Source organism: Panthera pardus, unplaced genomic scaffold (genome assembly GCF_024362965.1).
Source record: "Panthera pardus isolate Hobbes unplaced genomic scaffold, ASM2436296v1 HiC_scaffold_21, whole genome shotgun sequence".
Taxonomy (NCBI): domain Eukaryota; kingdom Metazoa; phylum Chordata; class Mammalia; order Carnivora; family Felidae; genus Panthera; species Panthera pardus.
The window spans coordinates 54139009-54159769 of NW_026526777.1; the positions used below are offsets into that span (position 1 = coordinate 54139009).

The 20761-nt window shown below is 44.6% G+C and overlaps 1 protein-coding gene across 4 annotated transcripts in view; it reads right to left on the reverse strand.

The window, feature by feature from the left end:
• Positions 1-11236: 11236 nt before the first annotated feature.
• The window catches only part of CUNH1orf105 (chromosome unknown C1orf105 homolog), a 56907-nt gene continuing 47382 nt past the window's right edge, over positions 11237-20761 (reverse strand). For all 4 annotated transcript variants that reach the window (XM_019424949.2, XM_019424980.2, XM_019424990.2 and 1 more), the window contains one exon: positions 11237-12738. In XM_019424949.2, coding sequence (XP_019280494.1) covers positions 12461-12738 — 278 coding nt within the window. In that variant the 3' untranslated portion in view covers positions 11237-12460. The remainder of the gene's footprint in view (positions 12739-20761) is intronic.

Genomic DNA, 20761 nt, shown 5'->3' on the forward strand with positions numbered 1-20761 from the left:
AAAGAAGACTCATCCAAATGAAGACTTATAAATCACTTAATCAAATAATGCTCTCCAGGTCATTGTGAGGAGCAGATTAAACTAAGGGATGTGATGACTGATTTGTAAAATGCAAAGACACATATAGGTATAGAACAGCAGAGACTATAGCTTCTAGCTTTTGTGACTGAGTGCCAAAACAGAGACTTGAAACAATGCATGAGAGAGGGAAGATTTATGTGTTGTAACTGAATATTTGATAAGATAGTTGTCTGGTCAGTTGGACTTTTGGGCTGGTGCTTAGAGGAAAATGCCAGGCTTAATGAGTGTGAGAGTCAATGGCATGGAGGCAATAGTTGAAGGAAGGACCATGGATGACACTGCCAGGGAGTGGGTATAGCATGAGAAGAGGCCAAGAAAAACCTATGGAAGGTCTTCTATGGAAGACCTTCTATGGAAGGTCTACATGAAGGTCCATGTGGAGTCCATGGAGAGAAGACAGCTGAGGAGAAGCTGGACTGGCAGGAAAGCCAAAGGGAGGAAGAAATTCCAAGGCAGATACCAGGAGCCAAATGAAATGAGAAGAAACTTTGTGTCGGCAGCTTAATAGGCCACTGACAGCTTTGAAGGGGGTGGTTTCAGTAGCAGGTTGAAGGACGAAAGAGACATGAGGAAATAGAGGCAAGTAATGGAGAATGTGCATTGGAAACCATCCATGTGACAAGTTTGGTGACGAAGGACAACAGACAGATCAGTAGCTCTAAGAAGGAACAGGACCAAGGGAATGAAAGAAATAATAATAGATAATTCTTAACATTATTCATTTTAATTAACAAACACTTCCATAGCATTTATGTGTCAGGCACTGTCCTAAGTGGCTTACAAAAATGCACTTATTTAATTTTTCAACTCTACGTGATGAGATAGTTATTATTATTATCTCCACTTTTACACATGAGGAAACTGAAGCATAGAGTGGTTCAGTAAGTTGTCCACAGCCACTGTTAACAACAGCAGAACTGGCATTCAAACTACAGGCAATCTATGGCACCTGGCTGGCTCAGTCAGTAGAGTATGTGACTCTTGAGTTCAAGACTCATGTTGGGTGTAGAGTTTACATAAAAATAAAAATCTTAAAAAAAATTAAAAGTAAATATTTCCTGAAGGAATCCTTGACATTAAAAACAAAACAAAACAAAACAAAAAAGCTGTAGGCAATCTGGTTCAAAAGTCCTTATTCTAACTCACTTATTTCTTTTTTGGAATGGTTTGGTAGTAGCTTGAGGAAGAAGCATCAGGACTTTTTCTTATTTTTAATGGAGAAGACTTCAACTTGATTGGGTGCTAAGAAGAGGAAGCCAAGACCTTCAGAGAATAAACAAGAATTTCTGAAAATTTAAAAAAAAACAAAAAAAACAAAAAAAACAAAAAAAAACCACCCCAGGATCTGAGAGCCTGTGAGTGGCCATGATGAGCAAGTGTGTTTTGGACAAGAGTTAGCATGAATTCTTCTAAAGTAGGAGGGAGATGGGGAAAATATTCATTACATTTTGAAGTGATAAGAGATAAAAATGAGAAAATTCATTTCAGATGGATCCTAACAAGGTTTCTACTGAGAGAATGGGGAGGGGAGGTGGTTCATGGCTCAAGAAGAAAAAGCTGCAGCTTCCTGGAACTTCCTGGAACCAAGGAATCAGCTCTTACCAAACAGCACTGAAGGTTGCCGGTGTGATTGCCTGGTATGAATACTGGCATCCTAGATTCAGAGCCGCATGCTGAGACCTCAAGCCTCCTCTGTTGAGGTCTAGGTCTGTTCAGAATGCTACGGGAGATAAGATCAGTGAGCACTTGTATGGTCTAATGTTTCTATGGCGCTCAGAGAAGAAAGAGCTCTGTATACCTCAGAGGACCCGGGAAAAGGCTGACTTGAGCTGGACCTCAAAAATCAGGAGAATGTGAAGGATAGAGGAAGAGACACAGTTTTTGGTGTTAGAAGGAGTGAGAGGAACAGAAGGATCAAAAGAAGAGAAGTGGGCATTAGAAGGAGCTCTTGGTCAAAGTGTAGAGGCTGGGCATGAGGGGAGCAGTGGTGTTCCCATCAGAAGACAACCCTACCCAGGGCACCTGGGTGGCACAGTTGGTTAAGCATCCAACTCCTGACTTCAGCTCAGGTCAAGACCTCACGTTTAGTGGGGTCAGGCTCCGGGATGACAGCACGGGGCCTGTTTGGGATTCTCTCTCTTGCTCTGCCCACCCCCCTCAAAATAAAGAAATAAACATTAAATTAAAAAAAGAAGGAGAAGGCAACCCTACCCAGTGACCTTCTCCTGATTTGGGTCCCTTTGGGTCCTCACATCTCTATCAGCCTTCTTGGTTGTCTCCTCCCTTTGTTTCGCTTTTTTTTTCCCCATAGCAATTATCACTTCCCAAAATGTCATATTTAAAATTTGTATTTTATTTATTTATACGTGTTAGGATACAGGCAGGTTTCCTGAGAGCAGGGATTATTGTCTGGCTCACTAGTTTATCTCCAGGACCTAAATCAGGCCTGGTCGATAGAAGGCACTCCCTCAAGATTTGCTCAATGAATGAGTGCACCTGCAGCTTCAGGGTTAACCGAGGGTCCTTCCAGGTGTAGGCTGGGAATCAGGCCTCGCAGCCTGTGAAGAAAAGCCTGACCACCTCCTTCTCCAATGGGCAAATGGGCGTTCTTTAACACCCAGGTGAAAAGCAAGCTCACAAGAATTAAAGGCAGAGACTGAGGACTGACTGAGGAAAATATCCTTTCACAAGGAGGCAGGAGAGGGGAATTATAACAGATTTTAGGCCAATTGACCCAGAATGGTTTTGGTGGGAGGACAAAGCCCCTAGTTAGACTTGACAACTTTGGAAGGCCTCACTGGTTGTGTGGAGCCCTCAGCTCCTAGTAATCTGTTCCTGAAGCTCTCAGAGGCGACCACGTCAGCCCTGGTCAAAGGGACAGTTGTATTCCAGAGTCCTCTTGTGGGTATGGAATCTTTCTTCAGATCCTGGTCTAGGGAACAAGGGTTCTTTGTATCCTTGCCAGGTTTTTTTAGATTGTCTAATAGGGAAAAACATGATCTTTTTTTTCTCCTACATACGTTTAAGTTTAAAGCTGGCCTCAAACAAGGCAACAAAACACACTCTGTTCAGAGGCCAGGAGTTACAAGCCTGGGCCCTGCCCAACTGTGGAGCTGATCCATCATAGGTATTCCCACGTGCAGAAGCATCAACAGTCACCACAGGTCCTGTGCCCACCTCAAGCTGCCAATTCCCTCGGGCATTCGCATGGGGGTAAAAGTGAGTCGGCTCCACTGTGAAGGGGTGACCCAACTCATCATATTCCTGCATCTGCAGAGGGAAGGAGATCGGATCCCACATATGAAATACCTTGTGCTTTTCAAAAAGAGGCAACTTACTTTTCGTCAGCGGCGCTGCTGTTTTGAGTCAATTGGCCACTTGTCAGGAGAGGTTATTTTGTCAGGTAGGCTGAGCTGGCAGTTTCCTGGGAACCCTGGCGGGTGCCTCCACTCTCCCAGGGAGAGAGACCTGTTGGCTTTTAATTTCCTTCCCCCAGAGAAATCCAAAATGTGGTCTTCTCTCCCTCTGATTGTCTGCTAGGAAAGGGTGGGCACTGGGGGAAAACCCGGTTACACCTGTCGACCCAGCCTCCTTAGCTGAAATAGGCGTCATGGAACAACCAGCCCATCCCTCGGGCCGGGATGCCTGCTCAGAGCCCGTTGCCTACTGAGCAGAGAGGCAGGCAGGTCCTGAGCCAAACTCTCCGTGGCCAGGGAAACCCTGCTGGTGTCTTCTGGAGCTCTGGTCTCAGCTGGGTCTATGCAACACAGCGCTGGAGGGCTGGACTTTGATACCTACATCAGGATGCTGCCTGGCAAAGGCCTGGATGTGTCATCGCTGCTTGGCTCTGATAAACAGGCTGTGGGTGTCACCCTCCGGGCCAGAAGACTGATAGAGCAGAGTTGGGCTGAGAGGATCTGGCTCCAGAATGAGCCGAGAGCCTTGTGTTTCTGACAACGTCCTCCCTACTCTTCCTTTTTTCTTTCTCTTGTGCCATGGACTTAACCCCTGACAAAGAGGCAGAATGCATCACGAGACTTGCTCTGTTCCAACAAAGCCAGGGTTCTAACCCCGGGTCCACCACTGGGTAGCTCTTTGTCCCTAGGCAAATTGCTTAATTTCTTTGTGCTTCAATATCCTTAAATCCATCTATAATAGAAGGATGGCGAAACGATATGAACTCCAAAACCTATGAGAATTAAGAGTTAACACACGCAAAAGGAATAGGGTCTGGCATGGTGCTCCATAAATGACAGTACGACGGTACTTAGTGGCCACAGGAAGGTTCCTGTAAGGCCTCTGGAAAGTTGCTGCCACAGACTGAGCCAGGGAGAAGGCATTAACAAACATTAAATTGCTAAAATATGTTATTCAGCCCCGTTCCCCATCCCCACCCACGTGCCATTCTTTCCTCTTGGTGATCCTTGGGGGAAATTGTGTTACTTTTGTAACTACCTTTATGAACCCTCAGAATTGTTCTCTGACCTTGTAGATCTCTTACTTGACCCAGAACTTAAGGCTATGGTGACCTGATATGTACCTTGACGACCCCCACACCTCACAGATACACACTCTAAAGGGCAAAATTCATTGGATTGCTTTTTAGCTTTTCTGGCCCTTAAACTCTATTTTCGGTGGATTTTGGGTGGGTAGGTGGGGACCATTAACCACCACCAAAACCCAGGTACCAAATCTATTTTTTCTATCCATGCATGACCTAGTGTTTTCAAAAACTGAGGTCTCCAAATAATGTAGCCATGAGGCTGAATCACTTCCATTTTTACATGTCTGTTTCTTCAGAGGATTGTTTCTTTAACCAGTGGAGGGAATATTAGAGAAGGTGAGACCCCAGAAAGTCCCATCTGCTCCCAGAAAAAACGTTGAGGGCAGCCAGGAGGCCCTCTCCTAATTCTTTTCTAAACCTCCCTCCCCAAGTTGTGTGAGAGAGGGGTTGAAGAACATCATAATGTGGTGAAAACAACCTGCAAATCATATTTATCTGTGGAGCCTGAGCACATGGTAGCCAAGAAATAATGAGAGCTGAGAGCCAATGCTGGTGCTCCTGGGATCTTAGGGTACCTCGGAATTACTTAGACGGCTCCTGCAAACAGTATGCTGGGTCTCATCACAGAGTTGCAGCTTCGGGAGGACTGGAGTGGCCCTGAGAATATTCCTTTCCATTCCTGGGAAATGCTGAGGATGCTGCTCTGAGACCCACTGGTTTCTCCAAACCAAAGGGATTCTCCAGCTTCTCTCTAGCAACCCAGAGTCACTGGTTCCTTGCCACTACTTCATTCCTCTGCAGAGCTGAGAGGCTGGGTGGATAGTGCCGCCATTAGGAGGAGGTCAGGCTGCCTGGGTTTGATTCTCGGCCACCGTTTATAGGTTGTGTAATCCTGGTCAAATCACTTAACCTCTGGACCCTAGATTCCTCCCAGTAGTAAATATAGCCGATGCTCGAACAATGCAGGGGCTAGGGTTGCTGACCCCCCACACAGTTGAAAATCCAGGTATAAATCCCCAAACTTAATACTAATATCCTACTGTTGACCAGAAGTCTTATTGGTAACATAAACAACACATATTTTGTGTGTTACATATATTATGTACTGTATCCTTACAATAAAGTAAGCTAGAGAAAAGAAAAACGTTATTAAGGAAAACATAAGGTGGGGCGCCTGGGTGGCTCAGTCTGCTAAGCGTCTGACTCTTGATTTCGGCTCAGGTGATGATCTGATGGTTCATGAGTCTGTGCTGATGGTGCAGAGCCTGCTTGGGATTCTCTCTCCCTCTCTCTCTGCCCCTACCCTGCTTGTGTTCTCTCTCTCTCTCTCTCTCTCTCTCTCTCTCAAAAAAAATAAATAAACATAAAAAAGATTTTTAAAAAGAAAAGCATAAGGGAGAGAAAATACATTCATTTTATGGTATTGTCAAAAATCCACATATAGACCGGCCCGTGCAGCTCAAATCTGTGTTGTTCAAGGTCAACTACTAATATTTCCTGAGAGCTTACTACGTGCCAGGCACGGTTCTAATGTATTCACTATTTATTTAAATCCTTATAAGACTATGGGATGTTACTATTATCCCCAATTTACAGATGAGTAAGTTAAGGCATAGAGAGGGATAATAATAGTAAATGCCTCATGAGATTATTATTTGCATTCAGTGAGATAATTCATGTCAAACTGTCATTTGAACATCGAAGAATGTTAGTTACTTTTATTATGGAAGCAAGGATCTGAAGGTCCTCTCCTTTTGAGAGTTTTAAGGATTTGCCCAAGACAGTCATATCCGTCAACCTATCCCACCTTGAGGTTTTCCCACAGGAGATCGTGCTCCACGCTTGCAGACTGTCTGTCTCCTGAGAGCTGCCCCAGTCCTAAGGGCCCCAGGGCATGCGTGGGTGGAGAAGTGGGAATGAGGGGGGCAGTGAGGAGGAAGTCTACGTGAAAGCAATGGTGTGTGTGCGCCTGGGTAAGCAGGGAGTCCCGTATGAGATCTGACAGGGATGGCTCTCGGGAATGCAGACAGTTTGCAAGCTCACCAGACCAAAAGAGGAGAGCAAGAGAGAAGAGAGAACGCCCCAAGCTCCTGAGCTGCACCAGCACATTCCAGCATGATTGACACTTGCTAGTGGCCTTTGTTTTCGCACCAGAGCTGGAGGGGAGGGGACAGAGACTGGGCCGTTGCTTTTCCTGACCTCAACACATTTTAAGCTTTCTTTTCACAGGTCAGGACAGAGGGTTTTCATTAAACCTAGGCCGAATATGAATACGAATTGGTATTAATCATCATCGTGAAATGAAGGGACAGGTGATGATTAAACCTTTGGAACTTTCCAGCAACGAGAAAATATTCTGAGATACAAGTTCTCATCATTTAGTTCTAACCCGTGATCTATGCCTCCCAGTAGTTACACGGGTTACTGAGCCTCCCCTCTGACCTCACGCTCTGGCCTGTCTCTGGAGCAGCTCAGGCACGCTCAACTCTTGCCATGTCGCCTCTCCTGGATGGTTCCTGATTCCCTTTCCCAGGCACCACCCTGGCCCAAGCTGGATGCAGTGCCCACTCTCAGCCTTGTCACAGACGCACCTCTTATCCCATTATTGCCCTATAGTTCCCTGACTTGTCTGCCTCCTTCCCTCAACACAAAGACACGTGCATCTCACTCGCTCCGATTTCCCAGTTCCGTGCACAGCACCAAGCTGTAATAGATAACCATTAAATATTTACTCATTTAAATATTTAAATATTTTGTGCACACCCACCCTCTCCTTGCCGTGCTAAGTGCAAGGGGAAGGCTTGATTTCTTCACTCTGAGAGAACAATGAAAGGCAGGAAACAATCTCTGACTAATCCAGTTTGGTTAGCGGTAAACACTGAGGTGGAAACATGTTTGACGTGCACCAGCCTGGGCCGAGGGAGAATTGGTTGAGTTGAGCAAACAAGAGGCACCTGCCCAGTGTGTGAACCTTTCCTAAGTGGACAGATGACCGAGAACGTGTCTGAGCTGAGACAAGAGAATGCAAGGTCACACAGCAGGCCTCACTGTCCAGTTTGATGGCCTTCTAGATACCTAGTTTCTCTTGTGTTCCCAAATCTAATAAGACCAGCCTTCCAGAGAGCCTTCACCATGATGAAGCGGTTAGGAATGCCACAGGCTGGCTAAGCAAGGCACTATAGGACTTGCCATCTTGTAGGGGCAAGCATTATTCTGGTCTAAAGATATCCCTGGCAGACAGAGATCTCTGGACCCACTTCTCAAACCCCATAATTGCAGACTTTATTTCCTCTTCCAGTTGTTTGGTCCCAAATATTAACCCTTGGTCATCAGGGGAATCAAGATTAAAAAGGTATTTGGGTGGGTGGGGTACACGTCTTTGCAACTGGACAGATACCTCTAAGGTCATCTCCTAATAAGTCAGTAGGGCCCTCTTGTTGGGAAGGCAGATAGTCTGCGGAGGGGTCCAATGTGTGCACTTGCTACAGAAGGACTCTGTAGTCTTTAGCACTGCCCCTCGTGACTGTCCAATCGGTTTTGACTCTCTGTCCAATCAGTTTTGCATTCTTACTTCATTAGGATGAATACATGTTCATTGAGGGCAGGTACAGGTTCTGGTGCTTTAGCACAGTTCTGGGGACTTGGGAGAGAGGGAGGAGGAGAGACAGTACTTACTGAAATACAATAAAAATCAAGAAAGGCATTGGACACAAAACCCCTGGTCTATCCATCATATTTCCAATCCAGAACCAATGCTCCTAAATTTAGTCCCCTGATTTTATAAACTTCGAGACACAAGCCTGTGTCAAACTTCTATAATATGGAAACAAGCCCTAGCAAAAAATGTGTTGCAGTCTATTAAGGAAACTGGTGAAGCTTCTCAGAGGCTGCTAGGGAGCTCAGGCATCCGCTGAGGGGAGCCCCCTTTTCCCTCCCCTCAGGTGACAAACTTAACCAAGGCCGGATCTACTTCTTCATTTTGGAGTGAAATTTGGCTCTACCAATCAGCACCCTTCCCTGAGCAGTGGAAGCCAGCCAGATTCAGCAAGCTAGCACAAGGCAAACTCATCCCCGGGAACACTTCCTTTTTTCCACAAACACTAAAATTACTTTGCTTTTCCTCCAGCTCTTCAAGCTGAGACACCTGACATAGCAAATGACCTATCTGGCATTCAAGAAGAAATGACTGAAGGAAAAGAAGTCGGTTGTCTTGAAACATCTGAAAAAAAAAAAAGATACTGGAGAGGGGTGGACTTGTCCTGCCCTACTTACTGTGCGGGAGGGTTAAGAGGCAGAAGCCTCATGGAGAGCGATTTCAGCTCAGCGGGAAGGCCAATTTCTACAAATCCCAGCCATCTAAAATGGAATGGGCTGCTTTGTGGGGTAATGAGGCATTTTTGAAATATTTAATATACTTTTTTGAACAGGTAATAAATGCCACAGGATGGAATTCAAAATGAGCAAAACTATATGAGTGTTAGTCTCCTTCTTCCCCGTTTCCCAGACATTCCTTTCTTCTTCTTCTCCTTCTTCTTCTTCTTTTTTGGCTTACTTATTTTTGAGAGAGAGAGAGACAGAGCTCGAGCAGGGGAGGAGCAGAGAGAGAGGGAGACACAGAATCTGAAGCAGGCTCCAGGCTCCGAGCTGTCAGCTCAGAGCCTGATGCGGGGCTGGAACTCACAAACTGTGCACAAACTGTGAGATCATGACCTGAGCAGAAGTCGGTCGCTTAACCGACTGAGCCACCCAGGCACCCCGTTTCTTTTTTCTTCTGAAGAGGCAACCTCTCTTACCTGGTATTTGACCAAAGGCCAAACAACTCTCCATAGGGAATACTGTAAATGGGCCATAGTTTCTGGCACTGGGCAAAATGACTTCGGAGAATCTTCCATCTCTCAGATCTTACCGTTTGTGTTTCCAGCTCATACTCCTTAAGGCGGTACCATAAAGCTGAATTTGAAACAGTGAAATACACATTCGCTGCTGGAGGGTCAGGTGGAGGACTTAAGACTTGGCCATGGGAATACTGGACCAGCTCTGAGCAGCCCTTATAGCAACAGGCAGATCCCAACATGTGACCAAAGAAATATCAGAGGGAAATGGACCACAGACCCTGTGTCAAGCTTGTGGGAACCCTTTGCCAAGTGTACTCCTTCCCCCATTTGGTACTGAAGAGAACAGAGTGTCAGGAGATTGAGGAAGGGTCATGACTTAGAGGAAGGGCTGGGTGTGGGACAGGGAGGAGATAGGCTGCGGGCTGAGAGCAATGAAAAGTTCACAGTGCTGCAGGGACTGCTGGGAGCCCTCACACTGGTGACCTGGGCAGTGACCTTTCCTGCCATTGGAAAACCTCAGGTGTTCCTCTTGGCCTTTCTTCCTGGCTGTCCCCTGCCTTCTCCAGTCTCTCAAATGCCTCTCGAGTCTGTTGTCAGAGTACCTAGAATGTATGGTTTCATTCCTGACATACAGGGCTATACACGACTGCATACATGGAATCTCTTTTCATGTACTTGGAAAATCCAAGGGCATTTTCGATCTTGAAGGTAAGCTCAAAACTCTGCTCCTGACAGATGAGTCCGGCTGCAGTGTTCAAGGGCATCCAGACCTGACAAATCCAGGCAGCATCTGTCCTATTTTAGGAGCTTGGCTATTTCCCCAGAACAAATGGAGAAAAGTAAAACAGGTAGGGCTTTCCAGCAGGGCTCTAGATTCCTTTAATTACAAGAAGTATAAGAGGCCATCTCGCCTATCCCTAATTCAGCTTCTTACAGGGGAAACAAATAATAAAACCATTCATTATTGTCATTGTTATAATGGCCATCATTCATTTTAAAGTCCAAGTAGTCAGGGTTTATTGGGGCGCCTGGGTGGCTTGGTTAGGTGTCCAACTCTTGATTTCGACTCAGGTCATGATGTCATGGTTTGTGGGATCGAGCCCCACATCAGGCTCTGCACTGGCAGTGAGGAGCCTGCTTGGGATTCTCTCTCTCTCTCTCTCTCTCTCTCTCTCTCTCTCTCTCTCTCTCTCTCTCCCCCCCCCCCTCTGCCCCTTCCCCACTGTACACACACTCTCTCTTACTCTCTCTTTCTCTCTCTCTCTCAAAACACATAAATAAACTAAAAAAAGGGGGGCTGCCTGGGTGGCTCAGTCAGTGAAGCGTCCGACTTCAGCTCAGGTCATGATCTCATAGCTTGTGAGTTCGAGCCCTGAGTCAGGCTCTGTGCTGACAGCTCAGAGCCTGGAGCCTGCTTCAGATTCTGTGTCTCCCTGTCTCTCTGCCCTTCCCCAGCTCATGCTCTGTCTCTGTCTCTGTCTCTCTCTCTCAACAATAAATAAAACATTAAAAAAAAATAGAGGGGTGCCTGGGTGGCTCAGTCAGTTAAGCGTCAGACTTTGGCTCAGGTCATGATCTCACGGTTCACGAGTTTGAGCCCCACATGGGGCTCTGTGCTGACAGCTCAGAGCGTGGATCCTGCTTCGGATTCTGTGTCTCCTTCTCTACCCCTTGCCCACACACTCTCTCTCTCTCTCTCTCTCAAAAATAAATAAACATTAGAAATAATAACAATAGAAAAAGAAGTCAGTGTTTCTCAAGTATAAATTGAAGGAAAGGCTTCTATTTTCTAGACATACTTTCATATCAGCAATAACAGAGCACAGGGCAAACAAAATAAAAGGATAATTAAGGATTTTCGTATCCAAAATAAACTCGCAGAACATCTCAAGGGACAGATTATCACACAGCTCTGTGCTTGGAGGTACACTTGGCCTCCATTCTACAAGCTCGGGGATGTGAGCCATGGGAATCTCTGGAGGTAGAGCCAGGCTAGGGCTGGGGTGTGGGTCTCACCCAAGACACTCGAGGCAACGTTGTGCCATGAAAACTCCACTTCTACCAATGAGAACAATAGTGTCAAGGACAGAAGTAACATCATGAAGGGCTGACATATTTAAGTGTCTGCCACAGAGATAGTTGCTAGGAGTTTGGCACATGTGTTCTCACTTTTGCTTAGCACCACTTGTAAGAAAAGGGCTCATAGCGACCTTGTTTTGCAGATGAGGAAGCTGAGGCTTAGAGAGGTCAAGTCGCTTGCCCAAAGTCACACAGCTGGCAAGTGAAAGGGTCAAGGGCCAAACCCATACCCCTTGACTTCTCAGATCCTTCTGTTATCTCTTTTGCCAAACTGAGAAGAGCCAACCCAAACGTGGCAGGGGGATTCCAAAGAATGATCTTCGGTAAAAATGAAAGGGAACAATTAGTAAAGTGAAGTCTAGGAAAACCAAGGGTAGATCTCCAGGGATCAAGTGACATGCAAAAAGTTGATTGAGATGAGTGATGTAGAAGAGAATCTGTAAAGAGAAAAGTAGTCTGAGACCTGTCCAGTTTTATTTTATTTTGTTTCAACTGAAGCATAGTTGACATGAGACCTGTCTTTTACATGATGCTTATTTGTGTGGTAGGGAAGGTATGTGCCTTAGAGAGCCTTGCTGGCTTGGCTCTCACCTTTCCCACCCCATCCAGGGCTCCCACCTCCCAGACAGGACAGAACTGGGGAGGAAGTACACGTGCTGCAGGTGGAACGTGGGCCCAGGGGCATTTGTGCACTCCATAACCAAAACCCCTGTATCAGGCTCCAGATCCATCCAGTGGGCAGTGGAGAAGATGTATTGGCTGAAAGGACTCACGGTGGCTGACTATGTGTGTCTCTAACAAACACATCCCACAGAACATCCATCCTAAGCACTCACAAGCAAGGAGACCTATTAATTTAGCAACATGGGAAATGGAGAAACTTTTAACAAAAACTCTATGAGTGATGTAAATTGTAGGAGAATGGAAATAATGATCTATTTGTCTTAACGAAGAATGTTTATTACCAAAGAGGAAAGGAAAGTATTCCTGGTATTGATACACTGTTTAGGTAATAAGAAACAACCCTCTTTGGTCTATCCTCCACATTACAAAGACATTTTAAGTTGGTGACTGTGATTTGAGCACACTCATACCTGGATGAGGGTTTCTTACTTGTTCGCATGAACCTTAGCCCTGTTGAAGAGGGTTTGTGAATTCTCAGGTTCCTTTCTTCTTTGCTTAGAGGAGGAGGCAGGCAGCGTGCAGAGTAGGGGTCAATAAGCACTTCTTCAATTTTTCCTAGTAGGTCGAGACAGAAAACTATTCTGACCCCTGGCAATTTCCACAGGACACCACCGATGTGCTTTTCTATGCAAGATGCATCATCATATTGCAGAATTTCTGTTTGCAAGCCACCCCCAACTTAATCCAGGACCCTCTTTTTCCCCTCTGAGAGCCAAATACATTGAAAACACTCAGTACTGCCCTGCCTATGTGTACAAAGAGAGCCAAGAGCGTACTGCCCCAAGTGTGCCGGAAACAACTCCTATTGGTCATGAAAGCTGATGGTTAAATTTTTAGAAAATTGATAAGCTTGTTGTTAAGCTTTAAAATGGCCATGTGTGAGGCACCTGGGTGGCTCAATTGGTTGTGTATCCAACTTCAGATCAGGTCATAATCTCAGTGCGTGGGTTTGAGCCCCGCATCGGGCTCTGGGCTGACAGCTCAGAGCCTGGAGCCTGTTTTGCTTTCTGTGTCTCCCTCTCTTTCTGCCCCTCCCCCGATCCCCACCCTCAAAAATAAATATACGTTAAAAAAAATGATTTTTAAATGGCCATGTGTGAGGTGCCTGGGTGGCTCAGTCAGTTTAGTGTCTGACTTTGGCTCAGGTCATGATCTCGCAATTTGTGGGTTCCAGCCCCACATTGGGCTCTGCACTAACAGTGGGGGGCCTGCTTGGGATTCTCTCTCTTTCCCTCTCTCTCTGCCTCTCCCGCCTCATGCTTTTTCTCTCTCACACAAAATAAATAAACTTTAAAAAGTTTTAAGAATAAAATGGCCATGTGCGGAGTATTTACACCATTGGCAAATTCTACAAAAATTTTTTTCCCTTTGAGAACTGAAAATAAGAGACCATGATTCCTTCTCTGGACATGCCATGCATTCACAATTTTTTTTCAGCTAAAGTTGGTGAACACCTACTAAACAACAGATCTTGTAGTAGTTATAAGAGCCCTAATGATAGGTGATACATGATCTCTGGATCAGAGAGACCTCATTGAACCACTCCCTGACCATCCTACTTACTGCTAAGACAGATGAGAAGCTTTGGGTCTATCTGCACTTGAGATTGAAATAATTTTTTTTTAACCTTATTTATTTATTTTGAGAGAGAGAGAGAGGGAGAGAGAACAAGCAGGGGAGGGGCAGAGAGAGAAGGAGAGAGAGAGGAGAAGGAGAGAAGGAGAAGGAGAGGAGAGCCCGAGGCAGGGCTTGAACTCACAAACCATGAGATCATGACCTGAGCCAAAATCAAGAGTTGGACACTCAACTGACTGAGCCACCCAGGAGATCCAAGATTGAAGTGTTCTGAAATCTCTCCCATTTGCCATGATCAAACATCCTAACAAAGGTATTTCAGAAGCTTGTAAGCAATTCATCTGAAAATGAAATCTTCACTAAATGACAGAAAAAATCAAGCCCTTATCTCTTTAGAAATACTTTTCTTCCTCTATCTCTTTTCCTAATTTTTACCCTGCATCCTTGGGGGGTTTCACGCCAAAGAAAGGAACATAGTACAGAAATTCCCTTGGGTAGTGCAAGGCATTTGCTTTTGCTAGAACCTTCTGGATTTCTGGGAACAGGTTCATAGAGGTTTCATAAATGCTACTAATCTTTTGTTTATTTTTTAAATCTTGTTCAAATATATGATTTTCTCATCATTATCTTGCCTCCTGTTTCAGTTGAATTCCATGGTTGTGTCCAGAATGAAAAATGCCAGGAAAAAATAGACTGACTTGAGTTACGACAGCCTAGTTCACCTGTGGCTGGAGCTGGTCTGACCCCTTGGTTCTGCTGAATGACCTTGAGCTATCACTTTCCCAATAAGTGTGCAATAGGATGGCATTTCTAACCACAGGAACATTTAAAGGATTAGCTGTGGCCCCCGAGGCTTTTTAGAAAAGGTAAAGGCAATTAATTCTTACTTATCCAGTACTGGATAGTTTAAAAGACAGACTCTGCATTGTCTAGATTATGGAAAGCCTTGGATCCCTTACTTCTAAGAACCATAATCAGCTTAAAAAGGCTTGAAACTGTGAGTGCTCAGAATTTCCTGTTGAGGATCGGCGCTGACGCTGTGGTTGCTCCCAGGAAATGAAGCAGGGTCAGGTAACAGCCTCAAAGACCTGGGTCACGGAGAATGTGACTCCTGACAACATTCCCTTAAGGGGAACTTGAGAATGGAAAACAATAAAGGAGAATCCTGGGCCCTCGCGTGTGAGGGTACAGAAGTGGGGTGAGAGGTAAGGGCATTACATAATTTTGTTTTCTCGATTTCCATCTCTCGTGGCTTCAGTTCTTTATCTCTGCTGATCTTTCTAGGATATTTCATTTGTAAGCCTCCTCTATTATAAAGATACTGAGCATTTTTTGGAATACCTTCTCTGGGATACATGCTGGAGATACTCTGAAGAACAAGATGTCGTTTCTTCCCCAACAAGGAGCACACAATCCTTGGTTGGGGGGGGGGGGGAGCAGGGGAGGTGGGGAAGAGAAGCCAAGATGGAAACGTGATGCACTAGAACTCAGGGATTGTGGGAGGGGTCCCTAAGCCACGCTAGTCATGGTAGTGGGGGAGCTCCCTGGAAGAGATGGTATCGGGGCTAATTTAGAGACAAATAGACACGATCCAGACAAGTGAATGGAGAAACAATATTTCGAGCAGAAGAGAGAGAAAATGTGTAGAGATGTAAAGGAACAAAATACTTCGAGGAGCTCTAAGTAAAACTGGAGCTTAGGGTTTGATCAGGGAGGAGTGGTAGGAGATGAGTAAGTAGAGGCCAGCCCTGGAATGTTCTGTAGGACATGCTAAAGGACTTGCAATTTAACTAGGGGAATAACGAGAAACCAGTGAAGTATTTTAGCAGTATTTAGCCTTATTACAGCTGTGACTTAGAAAGCATTTTAAAATAAGAATAATAAGATTCATTGATAGTTGCTGAGCACTTATGATGTGCCAGGCAAATTTGGGGTATTTTTCTTGATGTGACGCATGTCAGTGCCACAACAGTCTTGGCTCAAAGCCACATGGCAGCAGTAAGGTGTAGTGTCAAGATACAAATCCAGCCAGAACACCACCAGAGACTCTGTTTTCAGCTGCCAAGCCACAAACATATCTTATATTGCTTTTTTCAGTCACAAATGCAATGTAATTCTCATTGTTTATCTTCTTCTTGTTTTTCAACTTGAAGCCAGTTTACCCCAGCAATCCCCATGCATATGCAAGGGGTCTCTCCTTTTGAGAAACCCCAGATTTCTATTACATAAGGCCTAGGGAGTTTACAAATTGGAAGGAATGCACAGAGAAGTCCACATTGACTAGACTTTTTGCCCTTCTATGGTGATCACATAGTTCCTCAGTGAAGATAACTCTGCAAGACATTTTTCCATTGTTTCAATCACAAGTTTTGCTGGGAATCCCCAGGAATCCCTAGCCTACGCTCAGTTTCTAGATCCCAGAATAAGTTACTCCTCCTTTTCTCTATTTCACTTGGGGCCAGTTTTTTTAGAACCAAATTCCTTGTTAACGAGGAGCACAATTAAGAAAAATCAAATCAGAGTTAAATGAGGGATAGTTAAAAAAAAGCAAAAAGGATTTCTTTCATTCCTAGAGGGCCAACCTCGTATCTTTAGGAAGGCCCAGATTATGCACAGCACCTTAGATATGCTTGCAAATAATCAAACGTTACTTTTATTCCGTCATCAACCCAAATTACCAAGTACCTGCTATGTGCCAGACACCATGCTGGCTAGCTATACAGAGATGGTTAAGTCATGGTTTCCTCCTTCGTGCCTAATAGAGTTGCCCAAAGTCAGTCACTGATACTTGTACAATGTGGGTGTTTATCGTCTTCATTTCCCTGAATACCTCCATCTCCTCCGTGATTCTTGCCACATGCATCTTTTGACTTGTAGGACATCCTAAAACACATCTTCCCCTGAAATGGTCCAATTCTACGCAGCTACTCTGGTCCAGGGAGATGAGAGATGGCTCCTGATGTGGGTCATCTGACTAAACCAGTTCTCACCAATGCATTACTTAACTTTCCCATTTGACTAACAAATGACTAGGCACACTCTAGCCTGTGATGTTAAGGCCTATTTGGGAGTTGTTGGGCTATGGTCATTTTCTTTCTTTCTTTTTTTAAGTTTATTTAATTTATTTTTTTTAGTAATCTATACACCTAACATGGGGCTCAAACTCCCGATCCAACGATCAAAAGTCACATGCTCTTCCAGCTGAGCCAGCCAGATGCCTTGGGCTGTGGCTATTTTCTAAAGGGAAAGGTGAAGAGTTTTGATTTCAAGTCATCAGGGAAGAATCACTATTACTTTAAGCACCGAACATGGAAATATCTCTAGAAGAAATGTCAGCCCTTTGGAAAATCTCTGAAAAGCCCAGCTATGTGATCATAAATCCATTCCATCCCTTTCCGAAACATACAAATTTCTCCTTGGGAAATTGTAAGTTTTAAGGGCCTAAATGCAATGCCTGAGGATCAGTCGTCATGGAAACAAAGCTAGGGCATGAATAACTCATTCAGTCTCGTACCCCCTTTCACACCAGGCACTGCTCTGGGGGATATGCTGGGCAGACAGCCGCAGAGCAAAAGGGACAGTGTGCGATCGGAGAGTCCCGGATCAGAAATCTTTATCTCTCAGTATTTTTGGGGAGAGCCTATCGTTCTCATTTGTGAATGGCGGAAGACATGGAGAGCTGAGAGGAAGTGAACTTTCAAATTCATTTTACATTAATTTTTCATTAACTCCATTAACAGCACTCTTCTGTTTTCTCTTTCTTTTCTTTCTTTCCTTCGTCCATCTACTCTGCTTATTTCCTACTTCATCCTGGCCATCCCCAGGCAGTGTCATATTGACCTCTTTTCCAGACGCCCAAGGGTTGACAAACCAGTTCCCCAAGTATCGCCTTCACTTCCACAGTCATCACTAACTGTAAGTGACAGGTGAGCCTTCTGAACTGTACAGACAGCATGTGCCTTGTGCAAAGAAAACGAGGGCAGCCTTGTCAAAGAGATGCCAGTTTCCGCTGCTCCTAGACACAGCATTTCATTCAGACTCTCTGAGGAGATCATTGACGGCATCTTTGTGCAGTGCAGCAGTTGAGGACACCAGCTTTTACAGGTATCAGAGTTTAGCCACCTTTGTTTCACAAGCGGCTAACCAGGGCCTAATACAGTGACAGGACCTGATGAGCGAGTATGGTATTGCCTACTGAGCCCCACCCAGCCTTTGAAAACTGTGTCTCTCTCCTCCCACCGCTTTATCTTTATGGAGTTCTTATTTAATCTTACCCCAGTGGTCATAACTGATTGCTTGATGATAAGATTCCTTTCCAAGTTTGGTTAGGTGCCTTGTCCTGGATTTTGGGGCTTGGAATTACAGTGGCTAACAACTGTGAAGGTAAATATTAGAAGATGCGTGTAGTTATTATTATACCATTACGCATGTAGTGGTAAAAGATTTCCACCACATGGAAATAGATGGTCTGCAACAGCAGAGGGCGAGAGACCCAGGAAGAAAGAGATGGAGAAAGAATCCACACCGTATTAGGTCCCTCCCTTCAATGGTTCCTGAGGTCTGCTGCATCTCTGGCCTTTTTGTGGTTTGGTTGCTCTGGGAGAAAGCCAAGGATCCTTCGAGTGTGCTTCCATTTTTTCTTAAGGTATACATTGAGTTTTTGTCACCTGCAATCAAAAGGATCTTGACTATTCCCTGGAATTTAGCAGCACTCTGTAAATGTTTGCTGAGTGATGAATTGTGCAGATTTTCAGACTCCAAATTCAGAACGCCATAAGACTTGAAGATGTTAGAAAGGCCCTTTGGTTTATCCCTCATTCTGGGTGCCAATTCACAGGCACCCCAGCCAGGGAGAAAGTGCTCTTGGTTTTAAAGCCCCCTGGAAGAAGATTTTATAACCTCCCTTGATGATTTAATAAAGCAGATGAGAAGAACGTGGATAATCGTGACACCTTGAACATCTCCTTTTCCCTTAAATTCCTGTATTCCATTCCTAGTCTTGACGATTTTCCACTTCTCATTTTTAAGCTATTATTTTAAATCTTTAATTCTTTCATCTCTTTCAATTTTTCATACCATCTAAAATCTATTTGATTTCCCAAACTTTTTTTTTTTGGTTAATAATATCACATTTATCATTGTCCCCTGATGACTAGCCTTCTCCCTTTTCCAGAGAATTCAAGCAGCTCATCATTAAGAGACATATGATGTACACTGTTCCATCCAGCAGACATTTACTGAGAGCCTTGTATAAAGCAGGCACTATGCTAAAGGCTGGGATATAGAAATATCACAACTAGATCCCTCGTGGAAAGAAATTACTTAAAGTCTAGTCGAAACCTGATAATAGAATTTCATTTGTCTGAGATTGAAATTATTACAGCTATTGTCCTTATTTTCTTCATTGATTCACTGTTCAGTCATTCAGCACACAGGTTTGAGTTTCTATTCGGGGCTGGGTACTATCCTGGCTCTGGGTTTATGAAGTCGAACAATGTTTCTATATTCTGGTGGGAGGACAGAAAGCAAGCAAATGCACAATTAACTAATTATTTCAGATGATGATGGATAGTGATAATTGTTATGACTAAAAGGAGCAGAATAAAGGATTAAGCATCCTGGGTTGTAGGTAGGCTATTATAGATGGTGAGATAAGTAAGGGGTCTTCTCTGAGGAGGTGGCATTTAAACAGAGACCTGAGTTACACAAAAGGTTGAGCCATGCAAAGATCTAATGTGATAGCAGCCCTGCCAGATGGCCCAAGGAATTGGACTGGATGGTCTCTGGGGTTCCTTTCAGCAGAAACACGTAGAATTCTACCCTCTCTGCCTAGTTTCTCTTTTACAACAGTTTTTATGTTTCCTCTCAAAACCTTTGCCAACATGCATAACTTCTGGTTGTAGAGCCCAGGGTTAGTCCCTAGGGAGGTTCTGTCAATAATTAGGACTCCTGGCCCCAGCGGCTTATGATACCATCTAGCCCTCCCTCATTTCAGAAAGAGCCCAAGATGCCAGACAGAGACAAGTTTTGATCTTTCAGGGAAAAAGAAATGGTTTTGGGGAGCACTAGATAGCATCCTGGTGCCATGGTTAATATGCTATGTAAACCTTAATTTCTCCATCTGTAATTTAAAAAAAATTTTTTTTAATGTTTATTTATTTTTGAGACAGAGAGAGATAGAGCATGAACGGGGGAGGGTTAGAGAAAGGGAGACACAGAATCCGAAGCAGGCTCCAGGCTCTGAGCGGTCAGCACAGAGCCCGACGTGGGACTTAAAATCACGGACTGTGAGATCATGACCTGAGCCGAAGTAGGATGCTTAACCGACTGAGCCACCCAGGCGCCCCTCTCCATCTGTACTTTTGAAATGGTCACAGTATACACAATATTGTCTTTATAATTTAAATTCATAAGAAAGAGATCAGAGGCCAAATTCCTATGCAATGAAGTCTACCAGATGCCTGGTGTCCTTTGGTCACATTAGAAATGTACTGACTTTGACTAATGCTAGAATAGGTGGGCCGTCACACGGGCATTGTGAACCTTGGTTCTGAAGATTTACTTTTGCTTCCGCCAGTCACCCTGATACCACTTCAGATTAAATTCTCAGATTGAGAACATTTGAGCCACACTAGTCGTGTGAACTTCGACCACTTGTGTGAGTGCCAGCTTGTAGTTTAACTTCTCAGATGAGATGTTTCTCACCCTTTCTCCACCAGTGCCACGACAGAAACATGCCAGATTGTTTTTGCTGTCTCTCCCTGTTTGGCGAGTTTATTTCTCGTTTACCTCTATAGTGAAGGTATAGCCCCCCTTTTAAAAAAGTATATTTATTTATTTTGACAGAGAGAGAGAGAGAGAGAGAGAGCACAGGAGGGGCAGAGAAAGAGGGAGAGAGAAAGAATCCCAAGCAGGCTCTGCACGGTCAGCATGCAGCCCGATGTGGGGATTGAACTCATGAACTGTGAGATCATGACCTGAGCCGACATCAAGAGTTGGGCAC